The 15,405-nt window shown below is 42.1% G+C and overlaps 1 protein-coding gene across 1 annotated transcript; it reads right to left on the bottom strand.

The window, feature by feature from the left end:
- Positions 1 to 1,393: 1,393 nt before the first annotated feature.
- LOC134473159 (PC-esterase domain-containing protein 1B-like) lies at positions 1,394 to 8,696 on the bottom strand. The gene is made up of 3 exons (XM_063236652.1): positions 8,553 to 8,696; positions 3,529 to 3,598; positions 1,394 to 2,948 (listed from the first exon to the last, which is right to left on the bottom strand). Exons 1-3 carry the CDS (start codon positions 8,694 to 8,696, stop codon positions 1,492 to 1,494), a joined length of 1,671 nt encoding a protein of 556 aa, XP_063092722.1. The 3' UTR covers positions 1,394 to 1,491.
- Positions 8,697 to 15,405: the final 6,709 nt, after the last annotated feature.

Below are 15,405 nucleotides of genomic sequence, written 5' to 3'. Positions count from 1 at the left end.
CATGCCAAACAAGCCTTCTACTATTTAGCTTCATCTTCAGCTGGACAGTCTCTTATACAACTAAACATGCATATCACATGAGCCAGCAATAGCATCCTTGAGAGTCATACAAATGAACTGAGAACTATGTCCACATACAAGGCTGCACACAGATGTTTACAGTAATTTTATTCATAACTGTCAAAACTTGGAAGCAACCTAACTGTCCTTGAGTAGGTGAATGGATCAATAAACAGTGTTACATCCAGACAAAGGAACATTATTTAATGCTAAAAATAAATGAGCTATGAAAAGCTACAAAAATGCATGGAGGAAGGTTAAATGCATATTACTAAGTGAAAGAAATTGATTGAAAGGCCACACGTTGTTTGACCATGTAACATTCTAGAGAGGTCAGAATTGTGGAAATAATCATGGATATGTGGTTTCCAGGGATTTGGAAGGGGACAGTGAAAGAATTTTTAGAGGAAACTATTCTGTGTATTACAATGACAGGCACAAGTCATTAAACATTCATCAAACCCTGTAGAATGTCCACTACCAAGAGTGAACTCAGCTATGGAGTCAGGGTGGTGGGTAACAACGTGCTAGCCCAAGTTCACCAAAGTAACAAATGTGCTCTCTGATGTGGGATGTTAGTAAAGAGGTTGTGATGGTGGGATCAGTTTCTGGAAACTTCTCTGACATTTTCCATCCAATTTTTCTGTGAACCTAAAACTGCTCATAACATCTGTTGTAAGCCTTGTTTGAGTGGTGGGCAGGCCAACACCTTGGACAGACTGAGGCAGGAGGATCACAAATTCAAGTCCAACTCGGTGAGAATGACTCGTTCTCAAAAAGCCAAAGCAAAACAAAGCAACAACAGTGAACCACACAACAAAACAAAGCAAAATAAACTCAGCTTAAAGATCCTGGGTTTAGTCTTCAGGATGGAGGGTTGTGTACAAAACCAAAAAGTTTAGCAAAAAGGAGGTGAAATGGACAGTAAAGATTAAGTTTCTAATAAAAAAACACCCTTGCTTTAGTGAATACTTTTTTTTTTCCAAAGGACAAATTCTATTTTGAAACAGAAATATACAGCAATGAAGTCCACAAGAAAACTTCTGTTGACTAAGTTCTATGGACACAAGCGAATCTAACAGAGAACATGAAAAGTTTTGGATCAAATTTTTTTTGTTTCCTTTTTGTTGTTGCTGCGGGGTTGTTCTAGTTTTGTAAATGAAGAAGGCCAGTGGAGGGTACTGCTTGAAGATGTACGTTTAGATGAGACTTCTTTTTTAATGAGAGAAACATCTTTTCAAGTGGAGTTCATTTCCTCACTGGTGCTAAGAGGAGGAGGGCGAGGTGTTCTTTCAGAGGAGTTGTGTGGAAGCTCTGGCATGGCAAGGGGTGAGGCTGTTCGCTGATGACTGTATGACACACCAAGAGTCTATTGCCCAGCGAGGCTGCGGTGAACCAGCTTCAGGGCACCGAAGACGCAGGGAAAGGCGCCTAGATGGAGGTCTGGCCGCTCGGGCCATGGTTGTGGGGATGCTGCAGCTGTCTGCGATGGTGACGGTGTTCCAGTGACCCCCCAGCGTGCTGGGGAGGGTAGGGGCGCGACGCCCGCTGTCGCTCTGGGTTGCTCACCCTGCGGATGGGGCCCAGCGCGGGCTCGCGGCCTGCCCTGGGGGTCGCCCCACCGCTGAACTCCTCGTGGCGCCTGGAGTAGTCGCTGCCGCTGGAGTGACGCCTTGCAGGCGGGGCGGAGGGAGGACGCGCGCCGTCCAGATCCTGGGGACTGAGCTCCAGAGGGCGCCTCGGGCTGCGGCGGCGCGCGGGAGGCGACGGGCGCCCGCGGGCGGCCAAGCCGCGCGGGTCCCCTTGGCCGTCGTGGTCGTGGCGGTGGGGCTGCCTCCTGCTCTCCGCAGCGTGGCGTCGGTGCGCGGGGACGCGCCGGCCTCCGGGGGCGGCAGCAGCGCCCTCGCCATCGTCCTCCTGGCCCGGAAGGTTCACGCCCCAGGCATCCGCCACGTGCGCCAGCAGCAGCTGCGACAGCCGCCGGTGCGCGCGCTCGTCCCAGTGCACGCCGTCGCGCAGCTGGTGCCGGCCCGCGTGGCGGAAGTGGAAGTGCAGGTCGAGCAGGTCGAAGCCGCGGCGGGCCGCCTCCACGGCGCTGTAGAAGTTGGCCTCGATGACGTCGTCGCGCAGGCGGCCCGGGACGGCCAGGGCCCGCTGCGGGAGGAAGCCGCCCGACACGACGTCGGCCACCGGCAGGGCGGTGTTCCACACCAGCAGGCAGGACTCGGGCAGCATGCGGTCCATGCGGCGGAACAGGCACGCTAGGTCCTCGCGGTACCGGCTGTGGAAGTGGCGGCCGTGCCTCGCCAGGTCCCAGAGGCACGAGTTGAGGACGACCAGGTCCGGCGCGTACTGGTCCCAGCGCAGCGCCCACAGCACCTCCTCCAGGTAGGCCGAATAGGCGCGCGTGAGGAAGTAGAAGCGCACCAGGTGGTGGCCGGTGCAGAACTGGCGCACCTCGCGGTAGTAGATGTCATTGTGCATGCGGCCCCACCTGCCGCCCTCGAGCAGCACATCTTGCTCGAAGCTCAGCTCGCCCTTGGTGTTGAGCTGGCGGGAGGACAGCAGGCTGTCCCTCTGCAGCAGCAGCACCAGGTCCTTGTACACGGCGCGCTGGATCGAGTCGCCCATGATCACCACGAACTTGTTGTGGAGCAGTTGGCGGACTTGGCAGGTCCGCAGGTGGGTCATACCGAAGGGCCTGGGTCTTACTTTTCCGGGCTGGAGCGGCTGCGGGCCGAAGCTCAAGGGCGGGACGGGCGCGCAGGGATCCTTCCTGCCGGGGGTGGGAGCAGCAGGGAAGTGGGGTAGGTGCTCCTTGGCCGGGCGCACGTCCCCAGGACGGCACCCCCGTTCCGCTGAGGCTCCTGCACCAGCCCGGGCTCCACCTGGCGGAGTGGAGGTGCGGAGGCCCCAGCAGGGTGACCCCTTCTGAGGAGGGAGGGTCTTACTTCTGGGTGGGGACTTGTGCACCCCCTTTCCATAGCTTCACACTAACGGGGGTGGGGGTGGGGTGGGGTCGCTGCCCCGTCTGGAGCCCCGTGGTTGCTTCCCACGCTTCCTGTTGGCCTCCAGTCTTTAGCTGAGCATTTCTTGTTTGTTCTTGCTTCTCCTCTGCCCACTGCTGTATCCATGACCACATTGTGGTAGAATGCCATTCCCCGGGGAAGAACTTCGCCTGGCACTGCCATGGCCAGGTTTCCAAGAAGTGTTGGGCCTAATACGTGCGTCGTGTGTAAATACTACAGGGCTGGTAAAAATGCAGAGAACCTGCAGTCTCTCTCTCTCTCTCTCTCTCTCTCTCTCTCTCTCTCTCTCTCTCTCTCTGTGTGTGTGTGTGTGTGTGTGTGTGTGTGTGTGTGTGTGTATCCACTTTCCCCCATGGGTGATGTCACTTTGTAAACCATTCTGTGCCACTTGGTGTCCTGAACCAATAAGCTACTTCCCTCCCGCCAGGGTCATGCTCACTGACTTTTGTGATCTTGACAACTTCTTCCTGTTCCATTATCCCGATGTCTGGGGACCACAAAACTACCCCCTATTGACACAAATTTGGCATGTTAAGAATTCAGTATAGGTGGAAGTGTATTGCATGTAATCTTGGGGGAGTGGTGGCTTTTTTTTCAGCATTGCACCCTACAGAGTCATCCAGCAAGTCAACTTTGTAAACGCTCGTCACCATTTCCGGTGTCAGGAAGTCTGTTCGGGTGGTGTGGATGGAATACTTTGTTCCTTTTTTCTTACTTCTTCAGTGTGGGACGTGTACCACCAGTGCTATATCCCGTCATTCAGTCAAAGAACGGTGGGGTTGTTTGTCATTATTGGCTGTTATAAATCATGGTGCTGCTGGCATTTCTGTACAGGTTTTTTTTTTTTTTCTTTTCTTCTTCTTCTTTTTTTTTTTCAATTCCCACTTGGTGAGGTTTGAACTCAGAGCCTTGTGCATGCTAGGCAAGACCTCTACCCCAGCCCTCTGTGTAGATTTTTGTGAAAACCTAGGTTCTCGTTTCTTTGTGCTAAGCTCAGAGTTGTGGTTGTAGGGTCCTAGGATGTTTGCACAGTTAGTGCTTAAGAAATGCCCAGACCCTTTTCCCGAATGGTTGCACTGTTTTACATTCTTAGCAGCAAAGCATGGGTAATAAGTTTCTTTCTGTCTGGGGTATATATATATGGATATCCTGTGTATGCATATCCTGGACTCCTTCAGCTCCATCCTCAAGCAAATCTACCCTTTGTATTTTTTTTTCTCCTATTTAGTGCCTGACAGGTACTGCTCCCATTCTTTAGAATTTGCCCTGTGTAACTTGGCTTAGCTCCTCCGCCATGAGGTTGTCTTAGGTTGGGCCTTTAGCAGTTGCTTGGCAAACTGGGAAGTGTGGTGCCTGGTCCATGTCTACAGGCCCGCAGAGGAGACATAGAGTTCAAGTGTTTAACTGGACAGGTATTGCTAGGTTTTTAAAATCTTTGGATCTAAAAATCTCTGCTCATCACCATTTGCTGTGTGTTCACGAAGGAGAGGAGTAAGAGGAAGAAGCCTGGCTGTTTCCAGCATAGCTTTGTAACTTGTCACTCTGCTGTTTTGCGAGGGCTCCTCTTGCTTTTGGCAGGTGTAATGTGTGAGAATGGAGATCTGAGGGTCTCTTGGACAGTTTTGGCCTCTTCTGTGTTCCCTATCTGCCTTCTCCAGTAATCAGATGTTTTCTATTTTTGTTTCTCTAGTATTTTCCTAAATTGTCATCAGAGTTTCTTTATTTTCCACTACCACAATTTTTGTGTTTAAAAATTTATTTTTTTCAGCGATTCAAAAATAACAAAAATATAACCTTGTTTTTGTGTCTCTGTTTTGAGCTGAATGTCACCCATTTAATTTTTTATTGTGGAAACAAATATATGATCTTATACGTTTCTTTTCACCTTGCTAAATGTTTTCTCTGAGATAAGTGTTGGTGGCCTGGGTACCAGGAAAGGTAAATGATTTCTAAGGCAGTTTTCACCTTATTACAGTATCTGCCTTTATGAATGTACGATTAGAAAGTTAAAATCATACCATGTGGCTGCACTATGTTAACAAATAATTATTTCTTATTCTAATAGTCTTTTCAAAGGACTTTCCAAAGGACCCTCCAAATATTCTCCTGTACTTCAGCTGTATGTCCTGGGACATGCATAGACACACACATACAGGCAAATAAACTTTCTTTTATATGAGAAATCCCAATACAAGTAATTTAAAGACCAAAATAAAGGAGAGATCGTAAGAAACAGGGTTTGAGGAGGCAGATTTTTTGGAGATGGGGAAGGGGATCTGGAGAACAGGGGTAGGAAAAAAAGGTTCAAGGGGGAAGGGAAATCAGAAATGATCAAGATACGATTATACAGATACACCAGTTTTCCAAAATGAGTGTAATTGCCTATGTATCACAAACATATGCTAATAAAAATAATCAACAACAGGAAAAGAAATAGTAAATAAACTTCATAAGCTACTTGCATTTTCATATAATTTGAGTCAATAATCCATTGTTTTAGCTTTCTCTTAGCTTTAAAGTTGGGGTTTAATCCTACTTTATTTGTTCGGCAGATTTGGTTAGATGTTAGCATCAAGATATCTTAATTCCTCCTATGCCATGAAATACAAATTTCTAATTGAATACTAAGGTTTAAATTTGTTCATTAAATGAAAAGCATGACATAGATGAAGGGAAGGTAAAAACTCTCTTGAGATAGGCAGGAGATATAGATAGATAAATATGTCCCCTTTACTTCAAAGAAATAATCTGAAATTATAAAATAAAACTGATTCCAGATATTGCTAAGCACTGAGTGGGGAGAGAAGTGTGCTGTATTTGAGAAGTATGAGGTCCGAATAAAATAATGTTAGACACATCTGCTTTCAAATTCTACTGTAATATTTTCACTAAATTCTTTGGATTTCAGAGTTGAGTTTATTCTTGATGTAAGAGTGAAGAAATAAATTATAGAGAGGGTAATTAATATAAGGATGAAAAATAAGGACCTGAGGAAAAGACCAGAATTCAAAATTTAGAGAAAGCTTTTCTGACCATCACTCCCTTTCCTTTTCCCTCTCTCCATACTCGGGCTCCATACTCTGCTTTATTTTTCTTTACATTCTTTATTAGTTACTTAATACTTAATTTTAATTACTTAATACTTAATGAGTCACTTAATATTTAAGCTCTATGAGAAAATGCCTTGCTTTTCTTATTGATATATCCACAGTTCTTAGCACGATGTTGGGTATGTAGCTGGTTCCCTATAAATGCTTGTAGAATGAAAGGTGAAGGAAACAAACTCATCCTTGGAAGAGATCTTTAGAAACTGTTCTAAAACTCATGGGATGCTTCAATTGACCAAATATTCTTCTTTCAGCCCATGTCTTTTTCTTCATTCCCATTTAGTTGGGGAGACTCCGCTTTCCATGGCAGTCTGTTTTGCTGTCAGAAAAGAGGACCATTATAAATCTCTCACTGATTGTTTTTTCCTTTCTTTCTTTTTTTTCTTTTTCTTTTCTTTTCTTTCTTTCTTTTTCTTTCTTTCTTTCTTTCTTTTTTTTTTTTTTTTTTTGTTTTGTGCTAGGAATCGAACTGATAACCTCACACTTGCCAGGCAGGCACTTATGCTGCTGAGCTAAATCCCTGTCCCTCTCCCTAATTTTTCTGAGGGCTCTGTTTTATTCCTTGAGATCGTAGAAGGCTGTGATAATTATTCTTCATCACAGTGGTTTTTCATAGGTGTGGATACAAGCCAAGTGTGGTGGCACACACATGTCATCCTGGTACTTAGGGAGGTTGGGGCAGGAGGATTGTAAGTTATAGCTCAGGCTAAGATGCTAAATTACCAACTTAGGGATGCCTAGTCTTAAATAAAAAACAAATGATTTAAAAAGGGCTGAAGATATAGCTCAGTGAAAAGGCCCTAGTTTCTGCCCTCTAGCACTGCAGTTTCTGTCTGTCTGTCTTTCTATCTCACTAGACCCTTGAGTGATCTTTTTTACACTGACCACATATCTGTTAATTTGTCATTTCTGTTCTGCTAGAACATGGCTGTATGTTCAAATAGGCAAAATGACAATAAAGGAGTTCCTTCAAAATGTCACTGTGGCCCGAACAGATTTCTTTGTACAGTAATAAAGTAGATCCTTCTAGAATCCCTTGAAAGGAAGAGGGGCATTATTTCACAGGTATTTACTTTATTGCCTTCCTCAGGTCCTCTGTCCTGGTGGAATCAGAGCCCCACACATGATGAGGAGCAGGAACTGTCTCATCTGCCCACATCTACATCTATCCTTGAGCACATTTGTGTCCCGTACTTTCATTTTTGATTGAGCAGTAATTTCAATATCTTCATTTTCAAGTTGCTATTTGCGTTGGTTCTTGCAAGCAGAACAACTTTTGTAGTTGTTCTTAATTTCTGAGTCTCTTCCCTATTTCTCATTACTTGTGTCAGAATGCATTACAGATCATATAAGGCATCTTAAAAAACCCATTTTTCCAGGGGTAGTTTGACCAACAAAATCCACATTTGGGTTATCCCTCCTTTGTTAAATTAATGCTACTTAAAACCTAATCTGCTTTTTTTGGAAAATCTACTACAATCATGACTCACAATTGACTATCTTCCACTAAACTTGTCTGAGTCATTTTAATACACAATAAATATTCTCTGCCCTAAACTTATGCCTCTGGCTTTTACATTTGAGAGCAAATATAAAGACTTATTACTGTAAGATTTATCCTATTGTTCGAGTTGGCCAAGATCTTTTTAGTCCATTGCTATCACTTGTCAAGATCATTTTGGAGTTAGCAGCTTATTCATGGTTACTTAACATCCTTCTCAGCAGTCTGCAAACCATGCCTGATAAGCATCTCATCTAATCTGCAAGTCCATAGTAAAAGTACTGAACTAGATAGGAATGACTGGTATGCGTACACATTCCTCCAGATTTGCACTTTCCCAGTTTTCAGGAGCTCTAGGATATAATTAACCTATTAGCAATCCACCTAATTTTCTTTGTTTTTCCATAATATTTTTTCCGTCTTATTCAACAGCAGCTCTCAATATAGTACTGGAAATCTTTCTAAAGTCTTTTAGAATGAGTTTACCAAATCTCATGAGTCTCGTAGCATAACCTTGCAAAAATATGAAGGATAATTTCCCTGTTTATCCCAGTCTGCTTTCTCCTCTGCTTTTATGTTCCTGGAAGCTGTCCTGGGTGCATTGTATGGATTCTATTGTTTTTTTTTTTTTTTTTTTTTTACAGTACTCGGGATTAAACTCATGACCTCACCCTTGCCAGGCAGGCACTTATGCCTGCTGAGCTAAATCCCCAGCTTGGATTCCACTATCTTAAACTGACAGGTGATTGCATGAGGGTAAAAAGAGAGATTTTGGTGTGTATTTTCCTAGATGTTTCTCTTCACAGCCACAGTCACAGATGATCACTAGTTTAGCATTAAGAGGCTCAGTTTTACCAATGGCTGAAATGGTGGTCGGATGGACTGTCCTTCAGCTGAAGAGACAGCTACAACTCTCCAGGTTTTCATACACATCTGCCTCTGGGCAGCTTCAGACCCACGGATCAGGACATTGCACCCTCCAAGATTGTGGAGCTCCATGACTGAATTAATATTCTGTGGTCTCTGTCTTGAAGTTCTTAACTGATATTTAACAAGGTGCCTGCAAGTTACATAGCTAGTCTTGCTGCAGGTGGTACCAGCTCCCACACCTGCTTCACTGACCCTTATGACACTCGTTTGTAGTGTGTGAGTGTGTCATCTGTTCCCTGCTATGACACTGACCAGTCTCCAAACAGCTGAGTTGAGTCAGGTTTGTTTTTGTGAGCCATCGTGGGCTTCTAGTGATCACTGCTTATTTATGTTCTCCAGTCCTATTCCTTTGTATGAAAATTTTTTAAAATGTCAGCCGAAATCAATGTAATGCTTACTCAACGCTAATTGCCCAGATCCATTTGATTCCATTTTCAAAATTGTAATATTTCCGGTAGTTTTTTTCTCTTTGCTCTTTGATAGCACCTCAAAGACCACTGATGTTTGGTTTAATGTCCCACTTTGAAGCTTCTTTAGATAGAATTTCAGGACCAGAAGTTTATGTGTCCTTCTCCAGCTAGAGCTCCACTTCCATTTTATCAATATGAGTGTGATTGAAAACTACTTGAAATGTTTAAAAATTTAAAAAAGGTATCATAGTAAAAGACACATTGCCCTTACTCTTCTTCAGAATAATCCCTTTGCTTTGAGCACACTTGGCCCATCATCCTTTCCGCTTTGAGAAGCAGTGCTGGAAAGTACTGTTTTGTGTCTTTACCCTGGCTTCCTTGATGTCCAAAGTTGGTTCACAATGTTTACCTTTTGGGGTCATTTAGATTTTAGGGCAGTTCCAGATCTTGCAAGGTCTCAGATGCTGCAAATAAGATGGATGAGAACATACTATTGTGTTTTTCACAAGCTACCTTTCCACTGGGTGGCACTTGTCAGCAGTACTCACTGTGTTTTTGATCACACCAAATAAAGACATGGAAGGTGATTTGCAGAATAGCTTCACCAGGTGTCAAAAATGAGGACAATGTGTCCAAAGTGAGGGGAGGGTATGATGAGAGGGATTAATGGCAAGGTGGCTTTAATGTCATATTTTTAAAATATTGAAACATTTACCACATTTTCCACTCTCCTGTATAGATTTTGCTTTTCAGTCCAACAAGAGATTTGCTATGTGTCATCTGCGAAGATAATATTGACATTAGAAAATACCGTCTTTACCTTCTTGTTTTGATTGAAAGTTCAGAGACTTTTCTTCCTTTAAAAAGCTACGTGTATTTGTTGCCACAGACTTCCTTAAACTATGAGTTCCATGTTATTCTCTATGTGTCTTTCCCTTTGTGGTTCCCCCATCTCATCTTTGTCCTTTGAGAGAATAAACATGTTAACATACACATTTCGAGACTTACCTCAGCCCCTCTCCCTTTAAGCTCTAAGAAGGAAATATTCTGTATTGTTCCTGCACATTTTTGGCTGGGCTTTTGCCATTCTGAATGGGGTCCTTAGAACAGAGAAAGAACAGATTGATTTTCAACAGAAAAGGCCTAAAAAAAAAAAGAAGTGATTATAAAGATTCAAGTTAGAGTTAAAAAGAAGAAAGGCTTTAATGAGCAGTTAGATGGAAGAATCCAGAAGGGTGGAAGGTGCTAGGAAGCAACTGCCACGAGGATGTTTGATGAGTGAAGAACAGGGTCACTTTGTTCTGCTGCACACGTCTGTTCAGGAGACTTCCGTGAAGATCCGAGTGACTTTTAGTGCTTTCCTTGTGATTACCATGTTGCGTTATCACTATGCTCAGGGCAGCTTCGAGCAGGGCTAGTGATGTTTGGGTTTTATATCTGCCCCTTCAAAATTCAAGCTCAGCGAACCTTTGTTCCTTTAAAATATCTGATCCTTTTTTTCATCTGTGGCTTCTTCATTTGCAGTTAAAATTACATTTGTGAAGTCATAAAGATATCTTCCATCGTAGTGTAACAATTTCTTAAGTTGTGGGGAAAAAATTAAATTGATCCTTTTTTTTTCTTTTTCCTAACATCTTTGTCAATATTTCTGCAGTCTTACTCCATGGAATAGTGTTCCTGACACATTCCATTTTATTTTATTTTTTTAATTTTTATTTAAAGAAAGATTAAACAAAACAGAAAATAGGTAGAAATAGTACATACGTTCAGAGAAAAAAAACAGTAAGAAATCACTAGTTGATGCTGTTATTTTACAAATAGTTGTTCAAGGTACAAAAATGGAACATGTAAAGTGGGAATTCAAACAGAGAGACTGCAAAAAGTTCTAATCAACTGTTCAACAAAAACTTAGTAACGTGGTTGTCAATCCTATACATTTAAACATACATGCAGTTATACATACCTTCATTTATGTTTAGATTAAATAAACTAAAGCAGGTTAAAATTATTCTGAACAAAGAATAATAGTATTGCTGGATTTCATATCATGACACTCCGTGATCAGCACTGGGTACTGTAGTGTCTTCTTTTTAAAACTGAATTTAAAGAAAGACTAAAAAAACAGAAAATGGGTAGAAATAATACATAATTTCAAAGAAAAAATAAATGGTAAGAAATCACTAGTTGATGATTACAGATTGTCTTCTTATAAATAGTTATTAAAGATACTAAAGTGGAGCATATAAAGTAGGGATTCAAACAGTGAGATTGCAACCAGTTCTATTCAACTATCCAATAAAAACTTAGAAGTATGGTTATCAATCCTATACACTTAAACATACATGCAGTTATCCATATCTTCAATTATGTTGACTTTGAATAAACCCAAGCAGGTTAATACCACTTTGAACAAAGAATAACACTATTTCTGGGTTTCACATTATGACACTCCAGGATCAGCACTGGGTATTTTAGTGTCTCCTTTTCTTCAAAGTATCTGTTCATTTCATTAATTGTCGTAAGATCAGTTCTCATAAACTGTTTATAGATTCTACACATGCATGAGTCTTAACATGTATTTTTTTTTAAATTTTGAAAGTAGTAAAAATGCAACAGCACAAGACAGAACAAAGCCAATTGAGACAATGCAGTGAAATTGATACAGGATTTCATAGTAGGATACTGGGATAGTAGTAATAAGTACTATGGTATATCTGTTTAACTTAACAATAGTTGTCGAGTCAATTACCTATTGTAAAATCAAACCAAAAATAGAGCATTGTAAAACCAATTGAGAATACTGAATAGAGCAAAAGAAGCATAACAAAACAGTGAAAATCTATGCCTTCAAACAGAAGATAGAAGGAAATACCCCATATTTGCTATACTGCATATGGTCATCCTCCCAAGATGTTGAAACGTCTATCCCCAGTAGCTAAGGGGGCAGGTGGGAGAAGGGTGCTTGATTTTCAGCTCGCGTGGCAGTAGGCTCACAGGTAATGGTTCTTCTCCACGCCCAAGCTGCAGGTCTTACCAAGAGGGCGGGTGAATAAGCTGCCTGAGTCCCTCTATGGCCGGGCTCTCCACATTCCATTTTCAGAAGAACAAAAACAATGATTAATGGTAAATGTTTAGGAAATGTTACTTATTATTGTCTTCATACAGTTTGTGTTGTCACAACATGATACCGATACCTGAGATTGGGTTATTATAAAGGGTAGAGAATTATTTCTTAAGTTGTGGAGGCAGGGGAGTCTAGGGTTGAGGGTCTGCATCTGTCCGGGACCTCTTGTTGTGTCATTCCATGGTGCAAAGGAAGAGGAGAGAGGGTGGATGAACTTCAGCCTGCAGCACTTTTACAGTCAGCATTAATCTTCATGACCAAAGCAGTCTCTCGAGGCTCTCACCTCCCTCACTCATCAGTGCTTTTGTGAGGACAGAATCAGTCACAACATTCTATTTCTGGCTCCCCAAATGTATGTCTTTGCATTACAGAACACTTTCATTCTACCCCAAAAGCCCCAAAGTCATAACTCCTTGTAGCACCAACTGGAGGGTCCAAAGACTCATCCAAGTCACGTATGTGTGTGACTCAAGACACAGTTGATTCTGAAGCAGATTTCTCTGGGCTTGGCACTTGTGAAATTTACAAGATAACAGGCCCACCAGAGAATACTGGGTTTAAGATTAAGATAAACATTCACAATCCAGAAAGGAGAATAGTCAAGAAGAAAAGAGGTAACTGGTCTCAAAAGTAAATCCAAAACCTAACAGAAAGTAGCATTCACTCTTCAGAATAACATACTTTGACTTTATGTCCTGTGTTTTGGACACACTGGAGTCGGAGTCCCAGGCCCTGTGGCTTCATAGACTATCTACTACCCTTCCCACTCCTGTGGTTTTGCATAGCTCAGTCTACCTAACAGCTCTTACAGGTTGGAATCTGTGCGTTCAGCTTTCTGCAGTTGGAATTACACGATGTGGCGCCACCATTCTGTGGTCTTGGGGCCTGCCCCACTTGGCACAGGTCCACTAGGCATCCCCCAGTGCAGATTCTCTGGGATGGTTTTGCTCTGGTCGCTCCCCTGGGCATTGTCATTGTACAGACTGTCTTTTGGGTTTGTGCCAGTGTGACAACATTTTGTGGGCCTCCAGAGTATTTGTGACGTCCTTTGAATTGGGAGCTGGCATGGTGCTGTAGCTCGTGGCATTTGGTGTGCCTGCCGCCTGTGGAATTAGCACCACATGGATGCTGCCGAGGTTTGTTGCTGTTAACTTTTGAGAGGCCCTTGAGCCACAGCTGGTAAGCGGAGGTGTACTTCATTGGAATTCGGCGTGCAGAAAGACTCCTGATGCAGTCCAGGACATAACAGCTGAGATCTCCTCCTCTCTTACATTTAAGGTCCTAGCTTACCTGGAGATTACTGAAGTGCTTTGTCCCACTGTTTTGATGAACACAATGTGGCCCTTCTCTATCCACATTAATCACTGTCACAGATGGTCACTTGTTCACTTCCACAGTATTCTCTTTTGAACATGCTTTATTTTTTATTTAAAAAAATTTTTAAAAAAGCAAAACAGAAAAAAGGATAGAAATGATACAGAATTTCAAAAAAAATAGCAGTAAGAAATTATCACTAGTTAATACATTATATGTTGTTATCTAGAAGTAGTTGCTTAAGTTACAAAATCAAAGCATAAAACATGAACAGATTTTAAATGCTCAGACTAAGAAATTTCTGAATTCTTATGGTCTCCCTTCCTTTTATTTATAAATTACGACTTTAAATCATTTCTCTCTTTTTTCATTTTGCTATAAGTAGGCAACATAAGCCATGTAGCATCTTGGACACTTTCCTGCTTACATATTTCTTCTGTTATATAGCCTAGTTCATTCTTGTCCTAGTCTTTTTTGCATTGCTGAAATAAAATACCCGAGGTGAGGTACTTCAAAAGAAAAAAAATACTTATTGATTTAGTAGCCCAAAAGTCCAAGATCCAGTAGGCAGCTCGTCCAGTTTGGCTTCCCTTGAAAGCCTTCTGACTGTGGTATGACATGGTGAGCACCATCATATGCTCATCCTGGGAGTGCATGAAAGTGCGGCGGGGCTGTGTATCCTATGGTGTGAGGAAGCCAGAGAGTATGAAGGAGCCAGGCCTGCATTTTATAATATTATACTCTTGCAGGAACGAATCCACTCACATGAGATCTGCGCTAATCTTTTTACACGGTCTTCTTAGCACTTGCCACAAGGCTCAATCTTTTAAAGATTCCACTACCTCTCCATGTAACCTCACTAGAGTCCAGGCTTCCAGCATGTGAGCATTCAATTCTTAGCATTCATTCTTAAATTCTACCTTTTATAAGTCCTATGATAGTAGGCCTTTGGACTTTTGGAGCTTTTCAGTGATACAAACAGGCCACTGCTGGCCTTTTGACTTCTCAGGCTCAAGAACTATAAGAAACACATTTCTGTTGTTTATAAATTATACATTCTTAGGATTTGGTTATAGTAGCATAGATTAAGACACTAGGATACTCCAAGAGTCAGGATTTCATTTTTAATTTCTTTTCCTCGTGTTCCCAGGTAAAGTGGGGAGTTGTGTTTCAGAAGTATGTCCAGAATTTATTTGGAAGAGTATGCAGTGTGATAGGATCTCTGAAAAGGTCCACCAGTTGAAAGATTTAAAATTTTTCAATAAGCCTTCTGTAAATGAGAAGAACTCTTGGTCACATAGCTAGTTGAGAGTTCCAGGAAGCTATTTAGTTCTAAGCATCTCCCAGGAATCTGGCCAGCTTTAAACATGGAGATGGACCTGGGAGAATAGATGACATGGAAGATGTACTCTATCCTCATTTCTCCAGACCATGTTACCTTCCATCCACTGTTTTGTCACCTTCTTGTGTCCTCTGCTCTCTGCCATGCCCCTGTCCACTCTCTCCTCTCACTCCTTACACAAGATGAGATTGACACAAGGCCAAAGCCTGAGTCACACTGTGACACTAAATTTACTATAACTCAGAAATTAAAATTTTAAAATTAAAATAAAAGTTTGTATTTGTTTAATTTTCAGAATTTCAGTTCTTTCACTTAAAACATGAAGTTTTAACAACTATTCTCAGGACCTCCTTGTTATAAGGATTGTGGCATAAAAGAACCAAAGTTAAAAACTTATCTATTAATATAAGTGCAATTCACCATCAATACATAAAGGTGGTAACAGACATAGGTATTATTTCATAGTAAGTTAGAAATATTAGGAAAAATGGTGTAGTATTCTGACCACACTAAATATTTCACAGTAAAGATACAATTTTTTAGCAAAATTGTAGTTAAAATAACTACTGTCATTTTTTGTCTACCAGT

Source organism: Cavia porcellus, unplaced genomic scaffold (genome assembly GCF_034190915.1).
Source record: "Cavia porcellus strain 051 isolate PalLab524CR breed Dunkin Hartley unplaced genomic scaffold, mCavPor4.1 scaffold_26, whole genome shotgun sequence".
NCBI classification, from domain to species: Eukaryota; Metazoa; Chordata; class Mammalia; order Rodentia; family Caviidae; genus Cavia; species Cavia porcellus.
This window is presented reverse-complemented; position numbering and strand designations above follow the sequence as displayed.